Below are 25,036 nucleotides of genomic sequence, written 5' to 3' on the forward strand. Positions count from 1 at the left end.
ATAGCTCACTTGACAAGCTCAGATGAGCTTCATGTGAGCCGAACTTCTCGGTTCATTTAGCAGCCCCACACATGGGCCATTGCCTATCTGACATACGATGCTTCAAATTGGAAGCATCGAGGACCAAAGTCTACAGCGGTTCCTTTTTAACAGACTAGATACTTTTGATGAAAGCAATAAAACAAGAGGGCATTTTTTATGTAGTGGTGCTGCATGAGCCGCTGACAGCTACCCATCTTGGCATTTCTTAAGACCACTCCCATCTCGAGAAAATGCCAAGATGGGTGGCTGTCAGTGCTGCTGCATATAATGTGAACACACAACAAACAGCTGCTAAATTACAAAAAGGAATGTACATTTTAGATCCACTCTTCAAAATTGCAGCACGTCTTGCTACAGCATACAAGGAGATGTTTCACTTGACACCAGCGAGGATAAATTTCTCCAGCTTATTACAACTTTCAAGCTATTTTAACAATCTGTACAATTGTATTGAACATTGATAAATACACATCGATAACATCTGGCCAGATTTGACCCCTTCAATCTGGCAGAACATAAGCATAATATACATATTAAACTGCTTTTCTTCTTCTTCTCAAGGATGGCATTGACCTTAAGCTTACATCAGATTGGAGAGTATGAACATCTGCTGCTTCGTTTCCCCCAATTTTGCAGTCAGAAGAATCTCCACCGAATTCACACTCTTCCTGTAACGCTTGTGGTTCAAGTTGCTTGGTATCCATAATGGGGCTGTTAGATGGTTCACCATCTGGCAATTCTTGGCGAGGACTCTCGTTTCTAACAGACGCATTTGAATCATCTTCATCCAGGCAAAATCCACCTCCTGAAAACAGGTAGTCCCTGGAGATGCTATTTTCATGAAGAGTTTCAGCAGAACCCTTCTTACTAATATCCTCACTGGGAAAGGGTTCTTGATCCATTTTATCTTGACAGTTTACATAACTTTGTTGTGAAGAATGAGGGCTCCCAGTATCCAAATCATCCACTGCATACACCACAGCCTTCCGAGGCCGTCCTGACTGTTACATAAGCAGAGATTAGGATGAAGGCAAGGATACAAAGCAACAAACTAACGGTAAAGTTTTAGATTCACATAATAGAAAATTGTTCTGGATGAGAAAAGACAAGAAAAAAAAATGCTTACTCTACGTAGTTGAAACTGATCTATCTCCATGCTTGATTGTTTCTCATTTTCATAATGATCATTATCAACATCGTCATCACTGGAGCTGGAATCCACCGCTTTCATTTCAGGGCATCCCTTTTGTCGCTTTCCCCTACCTCTCCCATGCCCTTTTTGTTGTTTTTGGAGATCCACCTGATAGCTTTCAAGCTCTTCACTCTCAATAAATGTTTCTGATCCCACTGAGCCAGCACTCGTGGGTTTCCTTTTGGTCCCACGTCCACTTGGTTGCTTCAAAGCTTGCCTGTCAGAGACCTTGCTTTTGTTTGCAACAGAATCACTCTTTCCCTTGGAAGCCACAGCAGATTCATCTTCCACAGATCCAGAAAGCACTGTCCTCCTTTTACCTGATTTGCTGGAACCAGAATCAACCATTATATCCAAGGATTGTTTCCCCGTTAAACCCTTAACCACCTTTTGAATCCTCTGACTACGAATTTTTGCAAATCTCTCATTGAATGTATAAAATGCCTCCAACCGTAATTGTGTCTGCATCAAAATGCAACCAAACCAAACACTTCTTCAGGGTTGGATTCGCGAAAATAAGTGTAGGAAATACCCAGATGGTTTGTAGGGTGTGTCATTTGTATAAATCCATATTGTGTCATTCAAAAAAAAGATCATTCTTTGTTCTTCCTTCAGAAAACTCCACACCACACTATTATGTATTATGATTGTGTTGACTGGATGAATCCACCTTTTAGGGAATGGGTCAAGGTTTCGGTCCATATAAGGAGTCAGGTCCTGTTGAGTTCTTACTCTTTCATATCTAGTCTGGTTTATCCGACTATTACAGGACTGATCCCAATCTGGAATATGAGACATAAAAGAAAATACTCATTAACCGATCACAAGAATGCCAGTTATAGTACTCATTAGCTAAAGAGGAATACTTCCAGTAGTATCGGCCATTTACTTCACTTCCCTCCCTATTTCATCAAGCGGTCATGCTAGAGACAAAAGTAGTAATGAATAGTTATGGGTATGATATCCTTTCGAATGAGATAAGAGAATTTCCTTTTTTTCTCTCGTTTGAAGAAATTATTGGAAAATAAAATTGCAAGTAAAAATGAGTAATAACCCTTAGTAGAGACTGGTATGATTCAATTCAGCTTTCTGTTCATTGGATTTGATTGTGTCTTAGCTCTATGGTTCAGATTAGATTTATTTACTTTTGGATGAATTGCATTGCTGATATTGACCCAAAAAAGAAATGGTAGGTACAGCTGGTCTGTGAACAGCCAACCATCTCACTGTGAAAATTGGATAGGACATTTGTGGAAACAAGCTGGATTCTGCCACTGATACCATACCTATTTAATCTTATTAGAGAATATAAAAAGAGTGGCCTATTTGATCCAATTTCTTTATCTGTGTTCTATCTTTATCTAACAATTATGAAATTATGATCAGGTTGAGTATCAAAAACTGGATTGATTCAGGATTTAATTTGCTCTCTCTCTCTCTCTCTCTCTCTCTCTCTCTCTCTCTCTCTCTCTCTCTCTCTCTCTATATATATATATATATATATATATATATATATATATATATATATGCCAAAAAACAATGAAGTATTTTTTTCATTTAATTCTAAGATCAATCAAAGAGAAAAACAAACTACATAAAAATATAGCCTGAACAAAAGGAAAAAGAAGAAAAAATAGGCAGCAATATGAACAAAAGAAGGAAAAAGATAGGAAATAAGCAGCAAAATGTAAAGGAAACAAATCCAGGAAAGGAGAGATCAACTTCTCCCGTTAAGAGAACAATGATGTAAAAATCAATTCCAATTTCAGTGGCAGATCTATGGATATTCATCCTGCTCCAATACTATAACAGAATGGTGGCAGATGTGCAACAAACTTGGACATAAAAAATGTGAATAACTGCAGTCAAATAATAACCTGCCTAAATCACTCGCATGCAATTAACAAATGAAAAAGACATCTGAAGATGATACATCTATGCAGAAAGTGTACTAATATCCATCCTTGAAGATAATCAGACATCAAATTTTGAACCAAATAGTTGTTCCTATCCTAACAGCATTAACAGCTTTAGTTATGGAAATTAATCAACTAATAACAGAACCATTCATCCAAACAAATACAAGGTTCCAAAACAACAAACTAATGGTCAAATCAATATCAATTTAAAAATAAGCTCAATTATAACCACCAATAATTAGAAGAGCAATTTCAAACCTCATGTCTGTTGTATTCCTTCAATACAGGAAGGAGCAATTCGTCGGACTTCTGGTTAGCCCACCCAAACTTTTCCCAACACAGCCTGAAAGCATACAAGTGTAGTCATCAAATTCATAGAATAACACAATTTCATGGATTTGATACAAGAGCCAAAAATCCTGACACATTTCTCAATTCATTCATGATCAACTACTGAAACAAATGCAATATTATAAGTATTTTTAGTATAATAGATTGCCAACTCTACAACTGGTCCTAAGTTCCTAACATATTTTTTAACATGGAATCTTGTACCCAACAACTATGAGTTGAAATTTGAACATTACAATCATGATGATTTATCTCACACAGACAACCTTGCCTTGCATGTTGCAAGTCCATGGCGACATGAAACAGATATCATATAGAATAGACATGGAACAAAAAGGGGGAGATAAAGATTATTAGTGTAGAATAGATTGCAAACTCTATAACTGGTCCTAAAATATTATTTTCACATGGAGTCTTGCACCAAAAACATGAGTAGAAATTTGGAAACATTACAATCACAGTCAAAATTTTGAAAATCAAAAAAAAAATTTATAGCTAACTGATGGCCATTACAACAAGCAACAATGGAACCAATGTCTGTAGTTATTTTCTTACCATCCTCTTCTAACTCTTAAGTTTAGCCTCGAGCAGAAGATCGGCACCCTAGTACTGAATTTCCCTTATAACATGGCAATGCAAAAGACGAATTGAGTTTCTCTTTTACTAAAGTTGAACCAAGGGTGATGGCCACCACTACCACAGATTAAATTTCTCTACCTCTTGACAGATATAGGTATCCAGTTATCATGTTCAACCCCACCATTAAGTTACAATACAATCGTCATCTATATTCAAGTCAGAATACATTTTATGAACACACAAAACATATAGAGATGGACAGTTTTTGGAAACCATAAATGCATAAAGAAGACAATATTGTGCTTTTAAATAGACCTTAGAATAAACACTGCTGATGAAAAAGACATGGCCAACCTAGATCAGCAAACTAGTCTAGATGGGTCCATTCAACTATGGATCACCTAGCGTGGCATTTGATTGCATAACTAATTAATCTAGAATTTTTCCTTTTGAAAGTCAATTTCATGCTCCATGTGATACTGACAATGGATGAAGTTATCGGCACAAAATCATCCTCTCATACCATCAAGTCTGGATAAAGATGTGACTAGTAGTTAACCAAGTTATTCCATGATCACCATGAACTTGTTGCCCTGATTGATCCTAAATCGGTTTTGAAAGGAAGATACCATATGGCTCAACCATATCTCATTCAATTTAGTTTTCCCATTTTTGTTCTCATATGAAGTATGGTTTTTTCAGCACTGAAGAATGTGACAAATACTAGGTTAGTAGGATATTTCATTTTTAGTTCCAAGCACAACTTTAGATGTTAATGGCAAACTGTTGTCAAGAATCAGCTGAGCCACGGATTAATTTACACTCCCCAAACATTGTCAGCTATGTTACATGGCCAGTTCACCTAAGCTAAAGTGTCGGTGTTGGACACTTCCCAACACGGACACTCCTGAACATGCATCGACACACCATTTTTCAAATTAGAAGTGTCCAAAATTGATGCAGAGCAGGATAGACCCAGGTCCATACAGCCTGACCCAGGCAGCGGACCCGATTTGCATGAAGGGATTGAGGATCGGACCCATGCAGTGGATCCGATCCAGAACACGGTACCGAGACGAGGGGAAGTGGCACCCCTGCGTACCTACTCCAGACAAGCATCAGGCACGCCGACCCGGACGACCCAGATCCAGCAGAAAGAAAGCCTGGATCCCGTCTCGGGCCCACGACTGGACCCGAGACCCGGATTCGCCAGCCGACTTTATAAAATCCTCTCCTAGGGTTTTGTGCGCGGAGAACTTTGAAGATTAGCAGCAGCTTATCTTTGTTTATTTTTCAAAAATGTCTTTTCCTTCCAGCCGTACCCCTTTTCCCTATTTTATTTTCATTTCGTTGTTCGTTCCCTGTCATTCTACATTTATTTACATTGTTCATTGGATTTTATTATCAAATAAAGTTTAAGGCCCATCATTCACGTTGGGCATTCTCTCCTTTTTTGCACAACGCACGACCGTGAGGGTCATGCCTTCATCAGTCGACAACAACACCGTAACAGCCAATCCTCCTGACTGCATCAAATGGTATCAGAGCACCGGGTATCCTCCGTCGCCGACAACATGCCTCCAGACGCGAGGAACGATTCGGTAACCGGAAAGGAGCAGGAGGACAACGGCAGCGAGGGTCCAATGTCGCGTATGATGGAAATGATGACTCGAATAGAAGAAAATTTGTTGCATGTCAGCCGGAATGTGGCCAGCATGTCGAAACGACTCGATGGGGTTGAAATTAGGATCGCGGTCATTGAGTCGTGGGTGGAACCACACACGGCGTCTACACAGCAAATGGATATAGGAGTGGGCGACGATGTTGTCGTCCTCGTCGAAGCTACGGCATTCGACCCAGCCCAACAAGCCCATCGGCCTGTTGTGCCACCGGAAAACACAAGAAGGGAATTGCGCAGGGGTGCCAGCCACGTGACACTCCAGCAGGGAGTACCGTCCTTTGGCGCGACTGCCACTCGGGTGGGGGAAGAAGGGCCTCCCAGCGGCAGCCTAGGTGCACAGGCCTAGCACCGACCCACGCAGCAGGGGCTGCAAGCCGGGCACGGCCTGCGTGACCCGAGTGTGATGCCGGATCAGGCAGCAGGTGTGCCAACACCAGCCCGAGCCGGGGTGGGTCTGTCGACCTTCCCAGCACCTGTGCACGGGAACTCTGTCGCAGCCCACTCGCAAGCTAGGGGGACTGATCCCCTTTGGATCGGGCATGACCCCTCAGGGTCTGGTCAAGGGCCCTCCTTAATTGGGCCCAGACCCGGCTACCGAGGACCATCCTTTGGGTTCCCGAGAGCGGGTCCGGGCCTAACAGCCCAATACCTGGTTGGGCTCAGTTCGCAGTTCGCTTCGAATCCTACCCAGCCCGTTACTTTTGAACCCCAAAATGGATCTTACACTGACCCAAACCGGTATTGGACCCGGACGGAGCTCCAGCTTGATTTTGAGTCGGGTCCAAACCAGACCCATAACCATATGGATCGTGGATCGAGTTCAAACCAAGTTTTTTATCCCCACAACTCGATCCCCGATCCAACCTACCCAAATCTGGGTCCGACGAGTAGTTTAGGATTAGGCCCGATCCATATCCCGTCGGGAGAATCACCCCAATCTTATACCAACCCGACCCGATACCCGAACCCGAACCAACTCATTAACCCTCTCCCGATCCAAAACCCAATACCTCACCCGATCCAACACCACTATCATAACCCAAACCCGTATTACCCCATTCCTACCCACTTAGAGCTCGAGACCCAACAAACCCGTCCACCTTTAGTAGGACCTCCTCACATACTGGTGCAACAACGCCAGCCACAGATGGCCTCCATCCGCGGGCAAGACAGACCGCAGCAGAATCAGCAGGGACCGACGCGACCTGAGTGTCAACCACACTTCAGTGGAGTTCGTCAGCACCAGCAGCCAGGCGAGCAGTACCGCGCGGAGAGCGATGAAGCAGTATGGGACGACGACGCTTTCTGGTATGAACATCCTGCAAGAATGGTGGAGACTCGTCAGCAGAGAGCACCAGAGCACTCCTCCACTTACGGGGTAAAGTTGGACCTTCCGGAATTCGTCGGACGATTTGATGCAGAGCAGTTCTTCGATTGGTCATATGTCGTACAGTTTTTCTTTGACTACCACACTGTTGTTGAGCATCGTCGTGTCTCTCTAGCGTCCACTCGGTTGAAAGGCCTAGCGCAGACATGGTGGGTTAAGCTGCAGAAGTCGAGGGAGCGGCAAAAACTAGGGCGCATCCAGACATGGGAGGAGATGCAGAGGTTGATGCAATCAAAGTTCGTGCTTTCGGACCATGCCGAGCGAGCCTACAAGGAGTACCTAACCCTGCGTCAAGGCACCCGAACTGTGGCAGAGTACACTACTGAGTTTCATCGTCTATCCCTGCGAGTGCAAGTCGAGGAGACCGCTCGCCAGCAGGTCGCAAGGTATATTTCTGGTCTATGTCCTGTTATTTCTGACAATTTTAGTTGTATCACAGTTGAGACATTAGATCAGGCAAGCAGTTATGCCATGAACGCCGAGGAAAAGTTGAAAAAGATGCAAGAATATAGGACCACCCGTAGTGAACAGTCCAGTCGGCCTAAGTCGAGTTTCCCAATCAGGGGAGCAAACTCCCCTCTCAAGAAGGACTCAAAGTTGACCCCTAGAGCAGACCCTAGCAAACCTCACCCGTCTGAACCCGCATACAATACCCTGTCCAAAGCCAAGCCTAGTGAGTCTACCATCCGTTGTTTTAGGTGTCAGGAATTAGGACATGTCGCATCTAAGTGCCCCACTGTGGGCAAAAATACCCATCTCGTCGAGGGTATTATGGAGTCAGCATCCGAGAGTGAGAGTGAGTCGTTGGTCGAGGACGAGGATGAGAGGGAAGTTGTAGAGTTCGACGGCAACGTCAAAAATTTATTGTCCATCCGTCATGTTTTGACCGCACCCCGTGAGTCGACTCCTGCAAAATGGTTGCGGAACGACATTTTTAGAACCCGATGCAACTGTGAAGGTCACGCGTGTGATGTTATTATCGACACTGGTGCTTGTGAGAATATGGTGTCCAAGAGTGTTGTGTCTACTTTGAACCTGAAAACCGAGAAGTTGTCCCACCCATACAAGATGGTGTGGTTCAAGAAAGGAAACGAAGTTCCCATAACCCAGCGTTGTTTAGTTCGGTTCTCCATGGGGGAGCATTACCACGATGAGGTATGGTGTGATGTAGCCCCTATGAGTGTGTGTCACATCCTTTTGGGTCGTCTTTGGCAGTTTGATCGCAAGACCATTCATGATGGCCGTAGGAACACGTACTCGTTCATATTTAAGGGTCATAAGATAGTCCTTCTCCCCATCAAGGAGACGGGGTTCACCACGATAGATAAGCCTGAGCGAGTTTCCCGGCTTGCAGGCCTATCCTACCGATCTTTCTTGAGCCATTGTCAGGAGGGTGGTTATTGTTATGCCCTGGTGGCTAAGCCGTCGACGAGTACAAAATTACCAGTTCCTACGGACATCGCGCCCCTTGTTAAGGAGTTTAGCGACATTATGCCAAATGACCTTCCAGATGGCCTTCATTTCACACGTGTTGTGCAGCATGCTATTGATTTCGTGCCAGGGTCGAGTCTCCCCAAACTCTTCGCGTATCGCATGAACCCATCCGAGCATGCCGAGTTGTTGAGGCAAGTCCAGGAGTTAATGCAAAAGGGGTTTATTCGTGAGAGTGTGAGCCCTTGCGCAGTACCCGCCTTGCTCACCCCTAAGAAAGATGGGTCCATGCGCATGTATGTAGACAGTCGAGCGATAAATCGCATCACTGTCAAATACCGCTTTCTCATCCCTCGCTTGGATGATATGTTTGATATGTTGGTTGGTGCTTCTATTTTCTCCAAAATCGATTTAAAAAGCGGGTATCACCAGATTCGTATCCGAGAAGGGGATGAGTGGAAGATAGCATTCAAGACACGTGATAGGTTGTATGAGTGGTTAGTCATGCCATTTGGGTTATCTAATGCCCCAAGTACTTTCATGAATATGATGACCCAAGTGTTTCGTCCTTGTATAGGGAAGTTTGTCGTTATATACCCTTATGATATTTTGATTTATAGTTCGTCTTTGTTTGATCATTTGAGTCACCTGCGTCAGGTCTTAGAGATTTTAAGGAGAGAAAAATTGTATGTCAATGCAAAAAAATGCGAGTTCATGACGTCCAGTGTCGTGTTAGGTTTTATTATGTCATCTGATGGAGTTAAGGCAGATCCCGAGAAAGTTGGTACGATTGGCCCACCCCAAAGACTATAGGAGAGATCCATAGTTTCCACAAGTAGGCCACTTTTTACCGACGTTTCGTGAGAAACTTCAGCACCCTCATGGCCCCCATCACGGAGTGCCTAAAGGGTACTAGTTTCCATTGGACGCCTGATGCGGGAAAGGCCTTTACGATCATCAAATAGAAAATGACTAGTGCCCCCTTGTTTTAGCCCTTATTGATTTTAGTGCAGTCTTTGAGGTTGAGTACGATGCCTCTAAAGTGGGAATTCGCGCAGTCTTGAGTCAGAACCGTAGACCGGTTGCCTTCTTCAGTAAGAAGCTGACCGAGGCCAGGTGCCAGTACTCCACTTATGATGTTGAGCTTTATGTCATGGTACAAGCCCTTCGTTATTGGAGACATTATCTTATTTATAAGGAGTTTGTCTTGTACACGGATCATGAGGCTTTGAAGTATCTGAATAGTCAAAAGAAGTTGAGTGTTCATCATGCCAAGTGAGTCAGTTTCTTGCAAGAGTACACCTTCACGATTCGCCATCAATCTGGTACTCTGAACAAGGTAGTTGATGTCCTTAGCAGAAAAGACAGCCTTCTGATGACTATGTCAGTGCAGGTTATTGGGTTCAAGTAGTGTAAGGAGTTGTACCCGACAGATCCGGATTTCCAACAACTCTGGGAAGGGTGCCACTCCTTTGGCCACACGGTCGACTCACGATTTAGTATACATAACAGTTACCTCTTTCGCGGTAACAAGTTATGTGTGTCTGACTTCTCTCTGAGACTTCTGTTGATTTTCGAGTTACATGAAGGGGGACTAACAGGGCATTTTGGCCATGATAAGACGTTCGCTCTGTTAAATGAATGCTACTTTTGGCCCAAAATGCGCAAAGATGTTGTCAAGTTTATTCAAAGTTGTTGAGCATATCAAGTGTCTAAGGGTCATCGTCAGAATAGTGGTCTTTATACTCCGTTACCCATCCCGGAATGTCCCTAGGAGCATGTGTCCATGGATTTTATTGTAGGTGTAAAACCCACGTTTTTCAAAAAAAAAAATTTATTTTATCGGACCCAGGCCGGGTCGGGTCCGGACCCGACCCGGGCCCGCCTATGATAGGGTTTTAATAACCCGACTCAGGAAGAGAATTTTAAATCCTCTTCCCGAGCGCCGCCCCCCTTCCACCTTCGTTTTCGGAAGATTAGGGAAACCCATCGGGGTTTCCCCATTCGTCGCCCCCCTGAGGCTTTTAAAAGCACTGCAGGGGGCGGGGGAAGGCACACAGCCCTTCGGCCCCCCTGTGCGTCTCCTCCTTCCCTGCGCACGCCGTCGATCGCCAGCCACCTCGCCTCCCAGGTACGCCCTCTATCTCAGTCTCCTCCTCCCTCTTCTCCCCCTCCCATCTCCCTCTCTGACACCTCGTCGGGATGCCGGCAGGCGGCGCACGGCCCCTGCCGCGCCCTCCCACCTTCCTCCTTGCCTTTGGAGACCCGACAGGAGGCCTACAGGGCCCCTGTCGTCCCCTTCCCTCTTTTGGGGGTTCGCCGGAGTGCCGGCAGGGGGCCAAGGGCCCCTGCGACACCCCTTCGCCCCGATCTCTCTCTCTCTCTCTTCGGCAGGGGTTTGTTCCCCTGCCATTGTCCTTTCGCCGGACGGCAGGGGCTCGGCCCCTGCCGATTCGCTGTCGTCGGCAGGGGTGCGACCCCCTACCGTCTCTGTGTTGTCGGCAGGGGAGCGACCCCTGCCGATTCGTGGTTGTCGGCAGGGGCTAGCCCCTTGCCGATTCGTAGTCGTCGGCAGGGGTGCGACCCCCTGCCGTTTCAGTGTGGTCGGCAGGGGAGCGACCCCTGCCGATTCATTTCTGTCAGCAGGGGCTAGCCCCCTGCCGATTCGCAGTCGTCGGCAGGGGTGCGACCCCCTGCCGTTTCAGTGTGGTCGGCAGGGGAGCGACCCCTGCCGATTCGTTGCTGTCGGCAGGGGCTAGCCCCCTGCCACTTCGCTGTCGTCGGCAGGGGTGCGACCCCTGCCGCTTTAGTATGGTCGGTAGGGGCTAGCCCCCCTGCCGATTCGTTGTTGTCGGCAGTGGCTAGCCCCTGCCACTTCAGTGCTGTCTGCAGGGGCTGACCCCCTGCCGCCCCTGCCACTTCAGTGCTGTCTGCAGGGGCTGACCCCCTGCCGCCTCGCTGTTTTTTTGACAGGCTCATTCCCTGTCGCTCCGTTGTCGTCGGTGCCGCCATTGCCTAATTCTACCCTTGCCCCGTTGCACCATTAATTATATTAACATAATTGAATATTTAACACTCTTGCCTATTTACGCAACAGGTTCCGATCGTGCTCCACGGCTCAACCCTCGTATTATCCTCTCGCGTAGGCGTACGCAGCTGCACGACATCCCAAGGTAGGGTAAAGTCGCACAAGGGGCAATAAGATCTAATTAAGTTGGAATAATTAAAATGTCTATGCTAGTTGTACTTAGATTTATACTGCTGTTGCGTGACTAATTATTCTTGTCTCCATGATTATGAGTCGAGGTACGGTTTTACTCTTCGAGTATTAATTTGTGTATTTGCTTACGTGTTGAAGGTGGTTTCGCACTTTTTGCAATACTTATACCCTAAATTGCTTGCATGTATACTTGCCCGTACCTTTCTATGGGTGGATGTACAATTTCATTATTCGATTATTATTTTGCGTAGTGTTTATGAATTTGAGGTGTGGTTTCATATTTCTTGAAATACATATGCCCTTGTTTGCTTGCATCCATTTTTGCCTGCACGTTTCCTTTGAGTGAGGTACGACCTTGTGTCTCGTGTATTACTTATGACCTTATGTGTTTGCCTGTCTAAGTGGTCAATGTATGGTGTTGGTACCTCATGTATTACTTATGTGCTTTTCCCTCGATGTGCGGCATCGCAAGTCGAGAGTTGTTTGTTGACATGTTATAACCTGCATATGCTCACACTCATGGTAAATATGTACTTACATAAATGTAGTCTTGTGCCTATCCTGTTATCACCTGTTTGCAAAACACCAGAAGTTGCACTTGTGCACTATAGTTCTTTTAAAGAGGATTTCCTTCTGCAAACCCAGGGCTCTTCAAAATGCACAACTTTTGCAAAGTATGATTAAGTCTTGCAGGATTGCGAAGTCACATTTGGCCCCTCCCAAGTCCACACACTTGGGAGAAATGTTTTATAACCTTGACTCAAGTTGCGGCTCATTTTGAATAACCCTGATCATGGGCATGAGCATATGAATGAGTGGGGTTCTGTTGAAGGACCCATTCCTTATGTATCAATCTAGTGTAACATGTCGATACTAAGATAAATTTTGGATGTAAGATTGATAGTGTTGTGTCTTGTGTGAATGACTTAATGTGCCATTATGGCTTTTAAGGATGAATCGTGCCAAATGAGCACTCCTATATTCTTTGAATTGTTTTGAAGTTGGGTGTTGGGTATTCCTTTTGAGAAGCCCACAGACCTCCCTGGTTCAGTATGGCGTACTTTTAGACATGCACAACATGTTAAGTACTTTGTTGATCGGACGAGAGATCCGAGATGACCTTGCATCATGAAATATGAAAAATGTTGTTGAAGTGAATTCAAGATTTATCTTGCCAGGCTGTGTTGTATTAATTCTTTTGCAGATAACATCTGTTGGGGTTTCTTTTGTGGAACCATATCCCTTTCATCGTAGTCGTACTTATGACATATACGACCGTACTTTTTGACAAGTACGTCTTCTTACGTTGCGATGATTGGATGAGTAGGTTGTGGCAACCTCGATGAGCGCAAATAACAAAATGTTGTGATCACCTAAATAAGTGATGTTTTCGCCTTCACCGGCAAGATACTCGAGTGGGTCGAAAGACCAGAGTATGTAGAATGAGTCTTCAGTTAACTACCCCTGATGTACTCATTCGAATCGCTGACTCCTGTCAGGAGAGAGGACAGGAAGGTACAAAACTTCGATGGACAGGCCATTAATGGCAGTTACGAGCAAAAGACTCGGCTTCCCCAGTCATCGGAGTTAGGGGAATGAGACTACCATAATTATCCTAGGTGGTAGCTCTCCATGTTTGGGATGCATCCATTGTTTATGCTGCTTTGGGGATTTCTCTCTTGGTCACCGACCGTCCCCTTAGGTGCGGACTCAGTCAGCTATCCGGGTTATCATAAAATACATAGCATAATAAACCCTCGGATCAGTCTAGGTTGTTTCTAGAGTCGTGCCTTGTGCGTACCCGCTTGGCCAGTTAATATCGAAACATAAGTTAAATCTGATCGCAATGTGTTCAGTTATGCACGTATGAAAGTTATAGGGTACAACAGGTTCAATACTTATGGAATTGTGTGTATGGTTGATGAAGCATTGTATTTTGCTAGTTAACTTTCTTGTGCAGTGCTTTGCTTGTAATAGTTAGCCTACTGGTGCCAGTAAAATGCGTGTAATAATTTTAACATTGTGTTCATGATAGTTGCTCTGTGAATCTGTTGAAATTAAATTGCTATATAATTGTCTGTCTACTTGACATATTAAATTATTCTGCTTAATTATGTTCAATATTGTCATGTCTGTGCACCTACCAGTTTTTAGTGAAACTGACCCATTTTATGGGCAGGTTTTGGATAGGTAATACAGTCTGCGATGGCACGATGGCGTGATGAGAGCAAGATAGAGCTTTTTCCTTGACGTTCCGCTCCTGAGGACATGTTGGTAAATTGGGTATAAAGGGTATTCCAAAATTTCTCTTTTTATTAAACCTTGAGTTACTAAAGCTGTTTTAGTAAACTTCTTTTCGGTTTCAACAAACAAATTCTCCATCATTGAAATTGCATTTCAAAACCATTTGATTTCAATAGTTGTGCCAGATTTGACAAAGGAAAGTTTACACTGTAATGCGCTCAAGGTCCATTGACTTGTGGTTTTAAAAATATTATTTTCCGCTGAAGTATTATTTAAACTCTGATAATTGTATGATTTCAAAGCTTTCTAAACTATTCTAAAAGTTACAAGTCCTGGATTTTTGGGGCGTTACAGTAAGTCTGCCCAAAACCCCGCGTCGTTTTGATTCCATTTTAGTCGTCGTTGACCGGTTCTCCAAAATGGTTATTTTTGTCCTATGCAAGCGAACCACTGATGCCTCATTAGTCACCTCATACTACTTCAAAGACGTGGCCCGCTTTCATGGGTTACCCCACACGATCACCTTAGATCGTGACACGCGTTTCATGAGTCATTTTTGGAAATCGTTATGGACCCTGTTGAGGACAAAGCTTCAGTTCAGTAGTGCTTACCACCCTCAAACAGATGGTCAAACCAAAGTTGTCAACCGCACCTTAGGAAACCTGTTGTGGAGTCTAATAGGGGGAAACGTCAAAACTTGGAACCTAGTTTTGCCTCAAGCCGAGTTCGCATATAACAGCTCCATCAACCGGTCTACAGGCAAATCCTTGTTCCAAGTGGTTTATGGTCGGTCGCTCACCCATGTAGTAGACCTAGCACCTGTATCTAGCATTCCAGACCCAGCCCTAGACGCATTTGATGCCATCGAGTACATGTGTGATATCCACAGACAGGTTCGAACCAAACTTGTTGAGAGCTACGAAGCCTACAAGACTTTCGTAAACCAAAGTCGTCGTGATGTCCAATTTCAAGTTGGTCAGTTAGTATGGGTTTACTTGCGTCCTGAGCGTTTTTCAGTAGGTACCTATAGCAAGTTGAGTCCTAAGAAGTACGACCCATTCAAGATTCTTCGACGATTGGGCCCGAATGCCTACCTCCTTGAGCTACCCGATGATTGACATATTTCGCCTATTTTCAGTGTCTGTCTTTATGATTACTGTGGAGACAACAAGTCGTCAGAGCCGACTTCTTCCCAACCAGGGAAGAATGATGCAGAGCAGGATGGACCCAGGTCCATACAGCTTGACCCAGGCAGCGGACACGATTTGCATGAAGGGATTGAGGATCGGACTCATGCAATGGATCCGATCCAAAACACGGTACCGAGACGCGGGGAAGTGGCACCCCTGCATACCTACTCCAGACGAGCACGAGGCACGCCGACCCGGACGACCCAGATCCAGCAGGAAGAAAGCCCGGATCCCGTCTCGGGCCCACGACTGGACCCGAGACCCGGATCCGCCAGCCAACTTTATAAAACCCTCTCCTAGGGTTTTGTGCGCGGAGAACTTTGAAGATTAGCGGCAACCTCTCTTTGTTTATTTTTCAGAATTGTCTTTTCCTTCCGGTCGTGCCCCTTTTCCCTATTTTATTTTCATTTCGTTGTTCATTCCATGTCATTCTACATTTATTTACATTGTTCATTGGATTTTATTATCAAATAAAGTTTAAGGCCCATCATTCACGTTGGGCATTCTCTCCTTTTTTGCACAACGCACGACCGTGAGGGTCGTGCCTTCATCAGTCGACAACAACAGCGTAACAGCCAATCCTCCTGACTGCATCAAATTTTGGACATGTGTGTCGGGTGCCCGACACCTTAAATTGTTTTGTGGACACACCATGTCCAAGGAGTGCCCATACGATTGTCCAGTTTCCTGCATAAAGAACAGAGGTGTCCAGCTTTATGGACACTTCCTTGTTAAACAAGGACTATTCTATGGTGCGGAAGAAGTATCCATCACACATTGACACTCTCATTAGTCTTGATGATTTGTTTTTGACTTTTACTTACAATCTTACATGTTCATAAAACTGTAAATTATCAAGCATCAAATTACAAATGGGAAAGAAATGTGCATTTTATGGTTTTGTTTGCATAATCTTTTAAATATCTCTTATATATATATATATATATATATATATATATATATATATATATATATATATATATATGTTGCTGTGTCCAAATATCTAGTTTTTTAAGACACGCCATGTCTGGCACTTCTTCCTGTGTCCGACACCGACACCCGTGTCAATGTCAAAGTAACATAGATTGACAGACACCATATACTAAGTCCAAAATATTTCATATCAGGCAGCATCAATTTAGTTGAGCTAACCTGGTTTTGAAAACATGCAAAAACCGATCAGGCATGAATACAGAGTTCAACTAGTGCATTTTAGAGATCGATTGGTCCATTCTTAGTGAGTCACCCCTTGAAATTGCATTAAAAGAATGCCAGTATGAAACCATACTTGATCAAATCATCATCAAGAAGAAACTGTCAGGGTCATTAAACCTCAAATATAAAAAGCAATACAGCAAAGAAAATATTAGTCATACCAGCAACATAGCAAAACATTGAATACATATACATAGCCAGTTAACTAATGAAGCACAGTTCAGGTAAGAACACTGTTATATTGACTAAAGAATGTGCAAACAGACAGACTTATAAAGAAATGACAAATATTTGGACAAACGTATACTATGTTGACAGAACTTACTTGCGAAGTAGTGATAAGTCTGGCTTTCCCCAGGAGAAAGGCTCTGATGACTTGTCAATTTGTGGGGATGTGTAAGCAGAGATGACTGATTCACTTGGAAAGGATGCTGGCATATGCCAGTTCTTGCTCACGTTCCTCTGTGTCCAGAAGAAATGATATCAAGACATAACCTTATAGGATGAATACAATGCATATATCAAGACTTCAGTCAAGATAGAATCACTGGGAGTACATGTTTTTCCATAAATATCTGCTTCAGCTTTGGGATATTATCCTGATGGAGTTCATTCTCATGGCTTCCAGGCACATTCTCCTTGACTGGAGAGATATCAGCATTGGTTTTGAAGTCATCATCATCATTACTGCCTTCCCTTGAAGGCCTTTTCCTTGAAGCCTTTCCATTTTGAGAATGGACCTTTTCTATAATTGCTGGATCTGGAGAATCAAACCATTCCCTAAATTTCTGAAGACCACCTTCCTCTGGGAATGCATGAACAACTTCAATTGCATTAACAATGCCAATGCCACTGTTCTCAGACCAAAACAGGAAATGCAAGAAACCGAAGTTAAAAATGTGCACTATCTAAATGCCAAGAATCAATGCATAGCAATCACACTTGTATCCAATTGATTGAAATCCAAGTGTTATAACAATAGGTGATAGGATTCTCAAACTAGAAATGATAAGTGCTTTGACAACAATTCTGTGGGAATCAGAAGAATGCATTACTTGGTTCAATCATTATTAAATAATTCCCATTCTAACCTGACACCTTCAGTATAATCACTTCCAAGAAGCAAGGCCATCCGAATCAGTTTTTCCCTTGTTAATCCCAGCTCAGTCTCTATGTCCTGAATAACATATATTGTCAATTTACAGCCAAATGCATCAAAATTTGCTCTTTAACTAAATAAGACAGACAACTAAGATCGCCATGCTACTTAAAGAGCATTTCCAAAAACTTTAAAATTCAGTGCAATCCACTAACCAATCAAAAGAAGTATCAGTTAAAAACTGCCAAATGGAAAGAACAGCCGAAAAGATAGAGAACTTTATAAGAATTATTAGACATGAAATGGAAGTTGAAAACTTTTTAACACAAATTAATTGAAACAAATGACAAACCTTCATGAAGTATGTCTCAACATATTTGCGATCATCAAATATATTCTTGTATACATTTCTAGCTCCAAATAAAAATGTGTCAGAGTCATCAGTTACAACACCATCAACAAGACCTATAAGCTCCATATAGGCACACTGTGCTTCTGCCTCCATAGGTGCAATGATATAGGGCAGGCCAAACATTTGGAGTAATTCCTATTAAGTAACAAACAACATTAGGCGAATACGCAATGAACCAGAATATAAGATATACATTGTACTTCCACATACACCAAGTGTTCAAAATTATCAAGCAGATATTTCAATACATAAAATTTCACTAAATTTTGAACTTTTGTTTTTTCTTTTTCTTTTTTTCTATTCAGACACCAAGATGAAAAACTTAGTTGACATGAACCAGAAATATAGTTACACACCCATGGCTTTTACAAACTACTGACATTCAGCCAACATATTGTTAAAATACAATGTGTATATATATGATATACATATATTTATAGAAATATATCAGGGGTATTTTGATCATTTTATGTCATGTAATAAATACAGTCCAACAGGGACTGTATAGTCCTTTTTGTTTTTACTTTATTTTTATTTTTTATTGTAATTCTAATATGACTGTTAGGAAGCAGTCCAAAGACTGTTGGATTGCCTCCCTTTTCCTCCTTTCTTTACTCAATGTAATGCTCTATAAATAGAGCTTCTTGTTGTATTGTAAGTATGCTTTTACAAGCATATTTGTTGTGGTTATAAAATCATTTTATTTTACATTGTGTTCTTGTGAAGTTTGTGCTTTTGTGTCTCTTTTGTGAGATTGTAATCGGTCCATATTGTATTTGTGCACTTGTGTAGCCCTTTGTTGGCATTGTGATTGTGCACATCTTGTTTCATTTCATGGTGTCATGAGCAAGGCTCTTTTAGTGTTGAAAATCATCTTGAGTGTGCTCTCTTTGTGGTGGTGGTCATCTTCAAGCTTTGCTCTTCAACTTTAAGTCAATCCCTTCACCGTGATTGTTAGTGTAAGATCCTCAATTTTTCAGTAAAATTCTGAATAAAAATAAGAGGTATTTTTATATAAATCTATCATATTAACCTGAAATGCGAAACAAAGAAATTTCGCAGAGCCAATTATACTTAGGATGTATATATCCTCAGAGATATACACTCAAACGATCAGGATGCCATATCTCACTCACTGGGTAAAATTGGATAATTTCGCTGAGTCAATCCGCTTCATCTCGTCGAGACGAAGAGAATGGTATACTCACTTTTTTCGTGAAAAATATCAGCAAAATCCCGAAAATGCGCCAGCCCCACAAAAATATCTAGCAGGCCCCACATAAATATCTTATGAAAATATCAAGTGGGCCCCAAAGAGATATGGATGTCATTATGTTACTTTAGCCTTAAGTTTGGATCTAAATCAGATAGGCTAGATGGATCAGATCCAGGCTATACACATCCAAAATCCAAAATTTTGGCTATAAATAAGAGACCCCTTTAAAAAAATTGCCCCCCCCCATCTCTCTACTTTCACTCTCTCAATCTCTCATCTTTCTCTCTCTTGGTTCTAGTTTAGACCAAGCCCACTTGAGGTGAGCTTGGACCTGCCTGACCTAGCCTGAGGCCCCCTAGTTCAAGTCCACCTGACTTACCAAGTTAGCATTTCTCTCTCTTCTTTTGTTTTTGGTCTTAGCCTAGGTCAAGCCCACTTGACCTAGACTGAACCCACTTGAAGTGAGCTTAGACCCACCTGACCTAGACTTAACCTAATTGAGTTAAAACCCCTTGGCCTTGACAGCTTGACCTCCTCTATCTTTTCCTTGACTAGGTCCAACCCATCTGACCTAGTTTAGCCACTTGAGGTAGGTTTGAACCCATTTGGACTTAAACTAGGTCCAATCTAGTTTTGGCTTATACCTCATCGTTTAACAGTGCCAACAAATTTTGCACAAGACGCTCTTTGTTGTGACCATACCAAACGTAAGGATGTCGGCCACAACCTAGGAACGCCTCTATGTTGCGTTGAGACACCGTTGCCAAATTTTGATAAGTTTGCATGTTGTTTTCTCTCTCTTTCAAGTTATTTGTTGGATTAATTGTCGTATACGGTAGGGTTTTCGTTACCGTACAGCTTTCTAAAACAATATTTGGTCCTAGTCATTGGTTTACGCCCTCTAGAGCACAACAAGCTTGCTTTGATATTCATGTGTGCATCCTTACGACTATCGCTCGATATTTACGGTGAATTAAGTGTCATACGGTCTTAGTTGTTGGTTTATGTCCTCTAGAGCACCGCAAGCTTGCTTGAATGTCCACGGGCGTATCTTTACGATTACTTCTCTATTTTTTTATTTATTTATTTATTATTATTATTATTATTATTATTATTATTATTATTATATACATATATGTTGCTTGATGCATTTTACTTAGCCCGATGTGTGGTTTCATTCACCAGGCTCAGCTTTACACACTTTACTTTGTTGTTACGCTGTTATGTGCACAGGTTTCTGCTTTACGCAATTTACTTTAGCCCGATGCATGGTTTCATTCACCAGGCCTATGCTTACGCACTTTACTTAGCCTAATGCGTGGTTTTATTTACTGGGCCTTACTTTACGCACTTTACATTGTCGTCGTATTGTTATGTGCACAGGCACCTGCTTTTACTAAATATAATTATGTTATAATAAGCGTACAAATGGTGACTAATCTCTATCGCTCAAAGCGATTACAAACGCCTTGTCTCGTTTAAAACATTGTTTGGCATAAAAACCCTTATTGGAAAGGTTTCGGATTTACACAAAACCGCATTTGCGTAAATATCTAAGTCACCAGTGTAAGGCCTAACTAAGGACTAGGTTTTCAATAAATCATGGAAGATAAAAAAAAGTACGCACAACGATGCGCATCTATCAAAAAATGAACGTAATAATTTTTCCGTTAAATATGAGAGATGCTGCCAAAATTTCTGACAAGATGCTCTTCGAGCTAAAAAGAACGTGTTTTCCCCATTAAACAGGGAAAATGTTGCCGAAATTTCTGACAAATATTCACCTAAGCTAGTATGGATGGCACGATGATGCCCTCATTGTTGAAACCCTGTCTGAATGGCTCGTTCCATTTCCGCCTTCAAGGGCTACTACGTCAGAGTAGTTGTTGCACCTTTTTAGGCCAGTGCTCGATGCGGCTAAATACATCGAGCAGTTGATCCAAAGTGATCATTGTTTATGCATGCCTCTGTACAATAATAACACTCGTAAGAGTCATTGTGTCAGAATTGGTTATCCACCCGCAAAGGGTGAAGCACTCGTGTAGGTCATAGACGCCAAGAGCGATATTTGCATGCACATAAACAAAACATAAAGGTAGTCCCTAACCACACAGGAACCGATCCATGCTTCAGAAAACTGATTGGGGTTAGGTTCATATTCCCTTAGTGCAGAATGCACTGGATTGCCTATATGCCACTTGACGTTCTAATAAGAAAGATTATACCGTCGAACTCCTTCAAGAATTTACGCTCATCGAGGCAGACGATGATGGTACCACCTCAAGTGACATACATTATCTTATGAACCAAAGACTTCAGGTGGTCTTCTGGTCACTCAAAGGTGAGGAAGCCGAGTTATCTTTAAGATCTAGGGATTCAACCTTGCTATTGCAGTAGAATGATGCATCTAAAACGGCCTAGTGGGGTTTATCCTGGCATAAAAATTGTCGCCCCACTACGTGTAGGGTCACTCAGGCCTCTGGGCATACAAAAATGCATAGCATAATAAACACCCTGATGGCTTCGTTTGACGTCGAAGTCAAGTTCTCCCACGTACCAGGGGGTGAACGGGTAATTATCGAAATAATGCATTAGCTATAGGCATACTGATGAATAAATGAATGTGTGTTAGTGTTACTCATGTATTACCTTATGTAAGGTATTGATCTCGGTACACTGTTAGACCGATCGAGCAAATGACTCAAAATTGTATATGCATGGCTAAGCTAAGCTTGAGGAGCTCTTGCTTCAATTCATGGGATACTGATACGCTAAGTCATGGAGACTTGAGCTATGATGTTTTCGATTGCGACCCTGAAGTAACTTTTCATGTCTTCAAAGTATTATACTTGTTAGAATTTGAATGCTTTTCTACCAAACCTGGAATGGTTCTGACCCTGTTTTATGGGAGATACAGGTATTGAACCTGCGGTATGATATGCGGAGCAGGGCGGCATTAAGATTGTGTTGGACATTTCATTTGCAAACCTAGTTCTATCTAGTACTGCTTGGGCAGTACTGTTTGTAATAAATAACTCATTTTGGTTTGCTTAAATGAAATATTTTAGTGGACAATGAGTTATTAGCTACCTGTGACTTGCCTGGCATCTTCTAAAACTGACGACTAACTATCTTTTATTTTTGTTGTTAAAGACTTTTTCAATTCTGATGCAAAAAAAAGATAATCCATGAAATTTGGACAAAGAGGCTATCAGTCGAGTTTTCAAAGACCTAACTATCCTCAAGCCCAGCCTTCCTTTAGTCAGCCCCAGTTTCAAGAGCCCACATCCAGTCAGTCCTTTGAGGACAAGATGCTTCAGGTTTTTGAAGATATCAAGGCAAACCTGAATTCTTATACCCAGTCCATTGCAAAGTTAGAAACACAGATGGAACAGTTTGTCGAGGCGCTAAGCAGTCGAAGCGATGGGACATTACCTAGCCAGCCTTTGGTCAACCCTAGAGGTAAGGAATCGATGCATGACCTGCATATGACAGATACACACCAAGAGCAGGCCCAGGTGATCACCACCCTTAGGAGCGGGAAGGAGTACCGTGAAACTAGAAAGACTGCAGAAGAAAGAGAGAGATAGAGTGATGAGCAGTCAGTCCCTATTAAGACATCTCAGGAAAGCGAGAGGGCTCCTCCACCTGAGCCTTTCAAGTCAGATATACCAAAGGCCCTGTTCCCTGAGGCATTAGAAAAATCAAAGTCGTTTGGCAAGCAAAGGGTGAAGATGCAGGAGATGCTTGAAATCTTCAAGCACATTCAGATTAACCTCCCCTTGCTTGATGTCATCCAGCAAGTCCCTGCATATGCAAAGTTCTTGAAAGAGCTTTGTACGCAGAAATGAAAGTTGAGGTCCAATGTGCCAAAAAGATCTATCTTACTAAGTAGGTGAATGCGGTGTAACAACATCAAACTCCTCCTAAGCTCAAGGACCCCGGGGCTCCGATTATCTCGTGCATCATAGGAGACATCACTGTCGAGCATGGCTTGCTCGACCTTGGGGCAAGTGTGAATATCTTGCCGGGTTTTTTTATGAAAAGTTCGGGTTAAAGGAGATGAAGCCTACACCGATGACCCTGCAGCTTGCAGACAAATCAATCAAGGTCTTGCGAGGGATTCTTGAAGATGTTCTGGTCAAGGTGGAGGACTTCTACTTCCCTATCGACTTCATTATCTTAGATATGGAGGGAGTGGATGAAGTGAGGCAGACGCTCATCATATTAGGTCGACCTTTCTTAGCTACTACCAATGTATGCATTAATTGCCGCACAGGTGCAATGGATGTTTTGTTTGTCAACAAAAAGATGAGGTTGAACATCTTCTACGCTGCGATGGGCCATGCAGGAGCGAATGCTTCTTTCTAGGTTGATTTAGTCCAGGACCTGGTAAAAGCAGAGCCGGTTTGGACGTTGAGTGATCCACCTCAGGAGGAAGAGGATGAATCACTCATGGAAAATAGCCCTGCATTGATCGATTTATCGTCAGGAGAATTGCAGTGGACCTGGCATTTTGACCCCCTCCCAGATTTGACAGAGAAGCCTGCCAAACCTTTGATTGAGAGCTCGCCAGAGCTTGAGCTAAAGCCCCTGCCCGCTTCGCTATGCCTTCCTAGGCAAGGTCGAACTCTATCGGTCATCATTTCAGCAGACCTAACTAGTACTCAGGAGTGTCAGCTTCTCCAGGTTCTGCACGAGCATAAAGAGGCCATCGGTTGGTCTGTGGCGGACCTCGAGGAGATAGACCCCTCCTTTTGTATGCATCGGATTATCATGGAATAGGATGCTAAACCCTCAAAAGAAATGCAAATGAGGTTAAATTCCCACATGAAGGAGGTGGTGAAAAATGAAGCAGGGATCATTTATCCCATCTTCGATAATCAGTTGGTGAGCCCAACCCAAGTTGTCCCCAAGAAGTTTGGGTTCACCGTTATGATTAATGAGAAAGGAGAGAGTGTCCCCACGAAGACTACCACGGGGTGGCAAGTGTGCATTGATTATCGAAAACTGAACAACGCAACGTAGAAGGATCACTTCTCGTTGTCGCTCATTAACCAGATCTTAGAGAGACTCGCAAGCCAGCATTATTTCTGTTTCTGAGATAGTTATTCAGGATATAATCAGGTGGTCGTTCACCCCGAGGACCAGGAGAAGACTACATTCACCTGTCCTTATGGCACCTTCCCATTCAGGAGAATGTCGTTTGGGCTCTGCAATGCCCCAGCAACATTTCAGAGATGCATAATGTCGATTTTCTCCCACAGGGTGGATGACATCCTTGAGATCTTCATAGATGATTTTTCGGTTTATGGCTCTTCGTTTGATGATTGTCTTGAGAAGTTAGCGAGATTGCTTAAACGATGTATGGAGACAAATCTGGTGTTCAATTGGGAAGAGAGTCATTTCATGGTTAAACAGAGGATTGTTCTTAGACACATTGTGTCCGAGAAAGCCAAAGTGGAATCCATAGCTAAACTTTCTCCACCGACCTCAGTGCCGCAAGTGCGTTCATTTTTAGGGCACGTAGGTTTCTATAGGCAGTTTATCAAGGATTTTAGCAAAATCTCTAGACCGTTATGTAACTTGCTCTCTAAAGATCAGCTATTTTGTTTTGACGATGCTTGTCTGAAGGCAGTTTTATCTCTAAAGGAAGCCCTGACCATAACTCTTATTATTAGATCTCTTGATTGGTAAGTGCCCTTCGAAATCATATGTGACGTGTCTGATTCGGTTGAAGTCATTCTTGACCAGAAGATTGAACGAAGATATCATGTGATTTACTACGCTAGCAGGACCCTTTTCGATGCTCAAATGAACTACACTACTACAGAAAAGGAATTGTTAGTTGTAGTGTT

At 42.9% G+C, this 25,036-nt stretch overlaps 1 protein-coding gene across 1 annotated transcript in view; it reads right to left on the reverse strand.

Moving 5' to 3' along the window:
* Positions 1-334: 334 nt before the first annotated feature.
* UVH3 (5'-3' exonuclease family protein) overlaps positions 335-25,036 on the reverse strand; it is a 37,802-nt gene continuing 13,100 nt past the window's right edge. Inside the window, exons 9-15 of the mRNA XM_090006684.1 lie at positions 17,903-18,097; positions 17,543-17,628; positions 17,009-17,303; positions 16,777-16,913; positions 3,412-3,496; positions 1,169-1,696; positions 335-1,043 (exon numbers count right to left, since the gene is read on the reverse strand). Of these exons, the coding sequence (XP_089862810.1) occupies positions 576-1,043; positions 1,169-1,696; positions 3,412-3,496; positions 16,777-16,913; positions 17,009-17,303; positions 17,543-17,628; positions 17,903-18,097 (1,794 nt within the window). The 3' untranslated portion in view covers positions 335-575. The remainder of the gene's footprint in view (positions 1,044-1,168; positions 1,697-3,411; positions 3,497-16,776; positions 16,914-17,008; positions 17,304-17,542; positions 17,629-17,902; positions 18,098-25,036) is intronic.

Source organism: Nuphar pumila, chromosome 5, assembly GCF_984573655.1.
Source record: "Nuphar pumila chromosome 5, dmNupPumi1.hap1.1, whole genome shotgun sequence".
Lineage (NCBI taxonomy): Eukaryota > Viridiplantae > Streptophyta > Magnoliopsida > Nymphaeales > Nymphaeaceae > Nuphar > Nuphar pumila.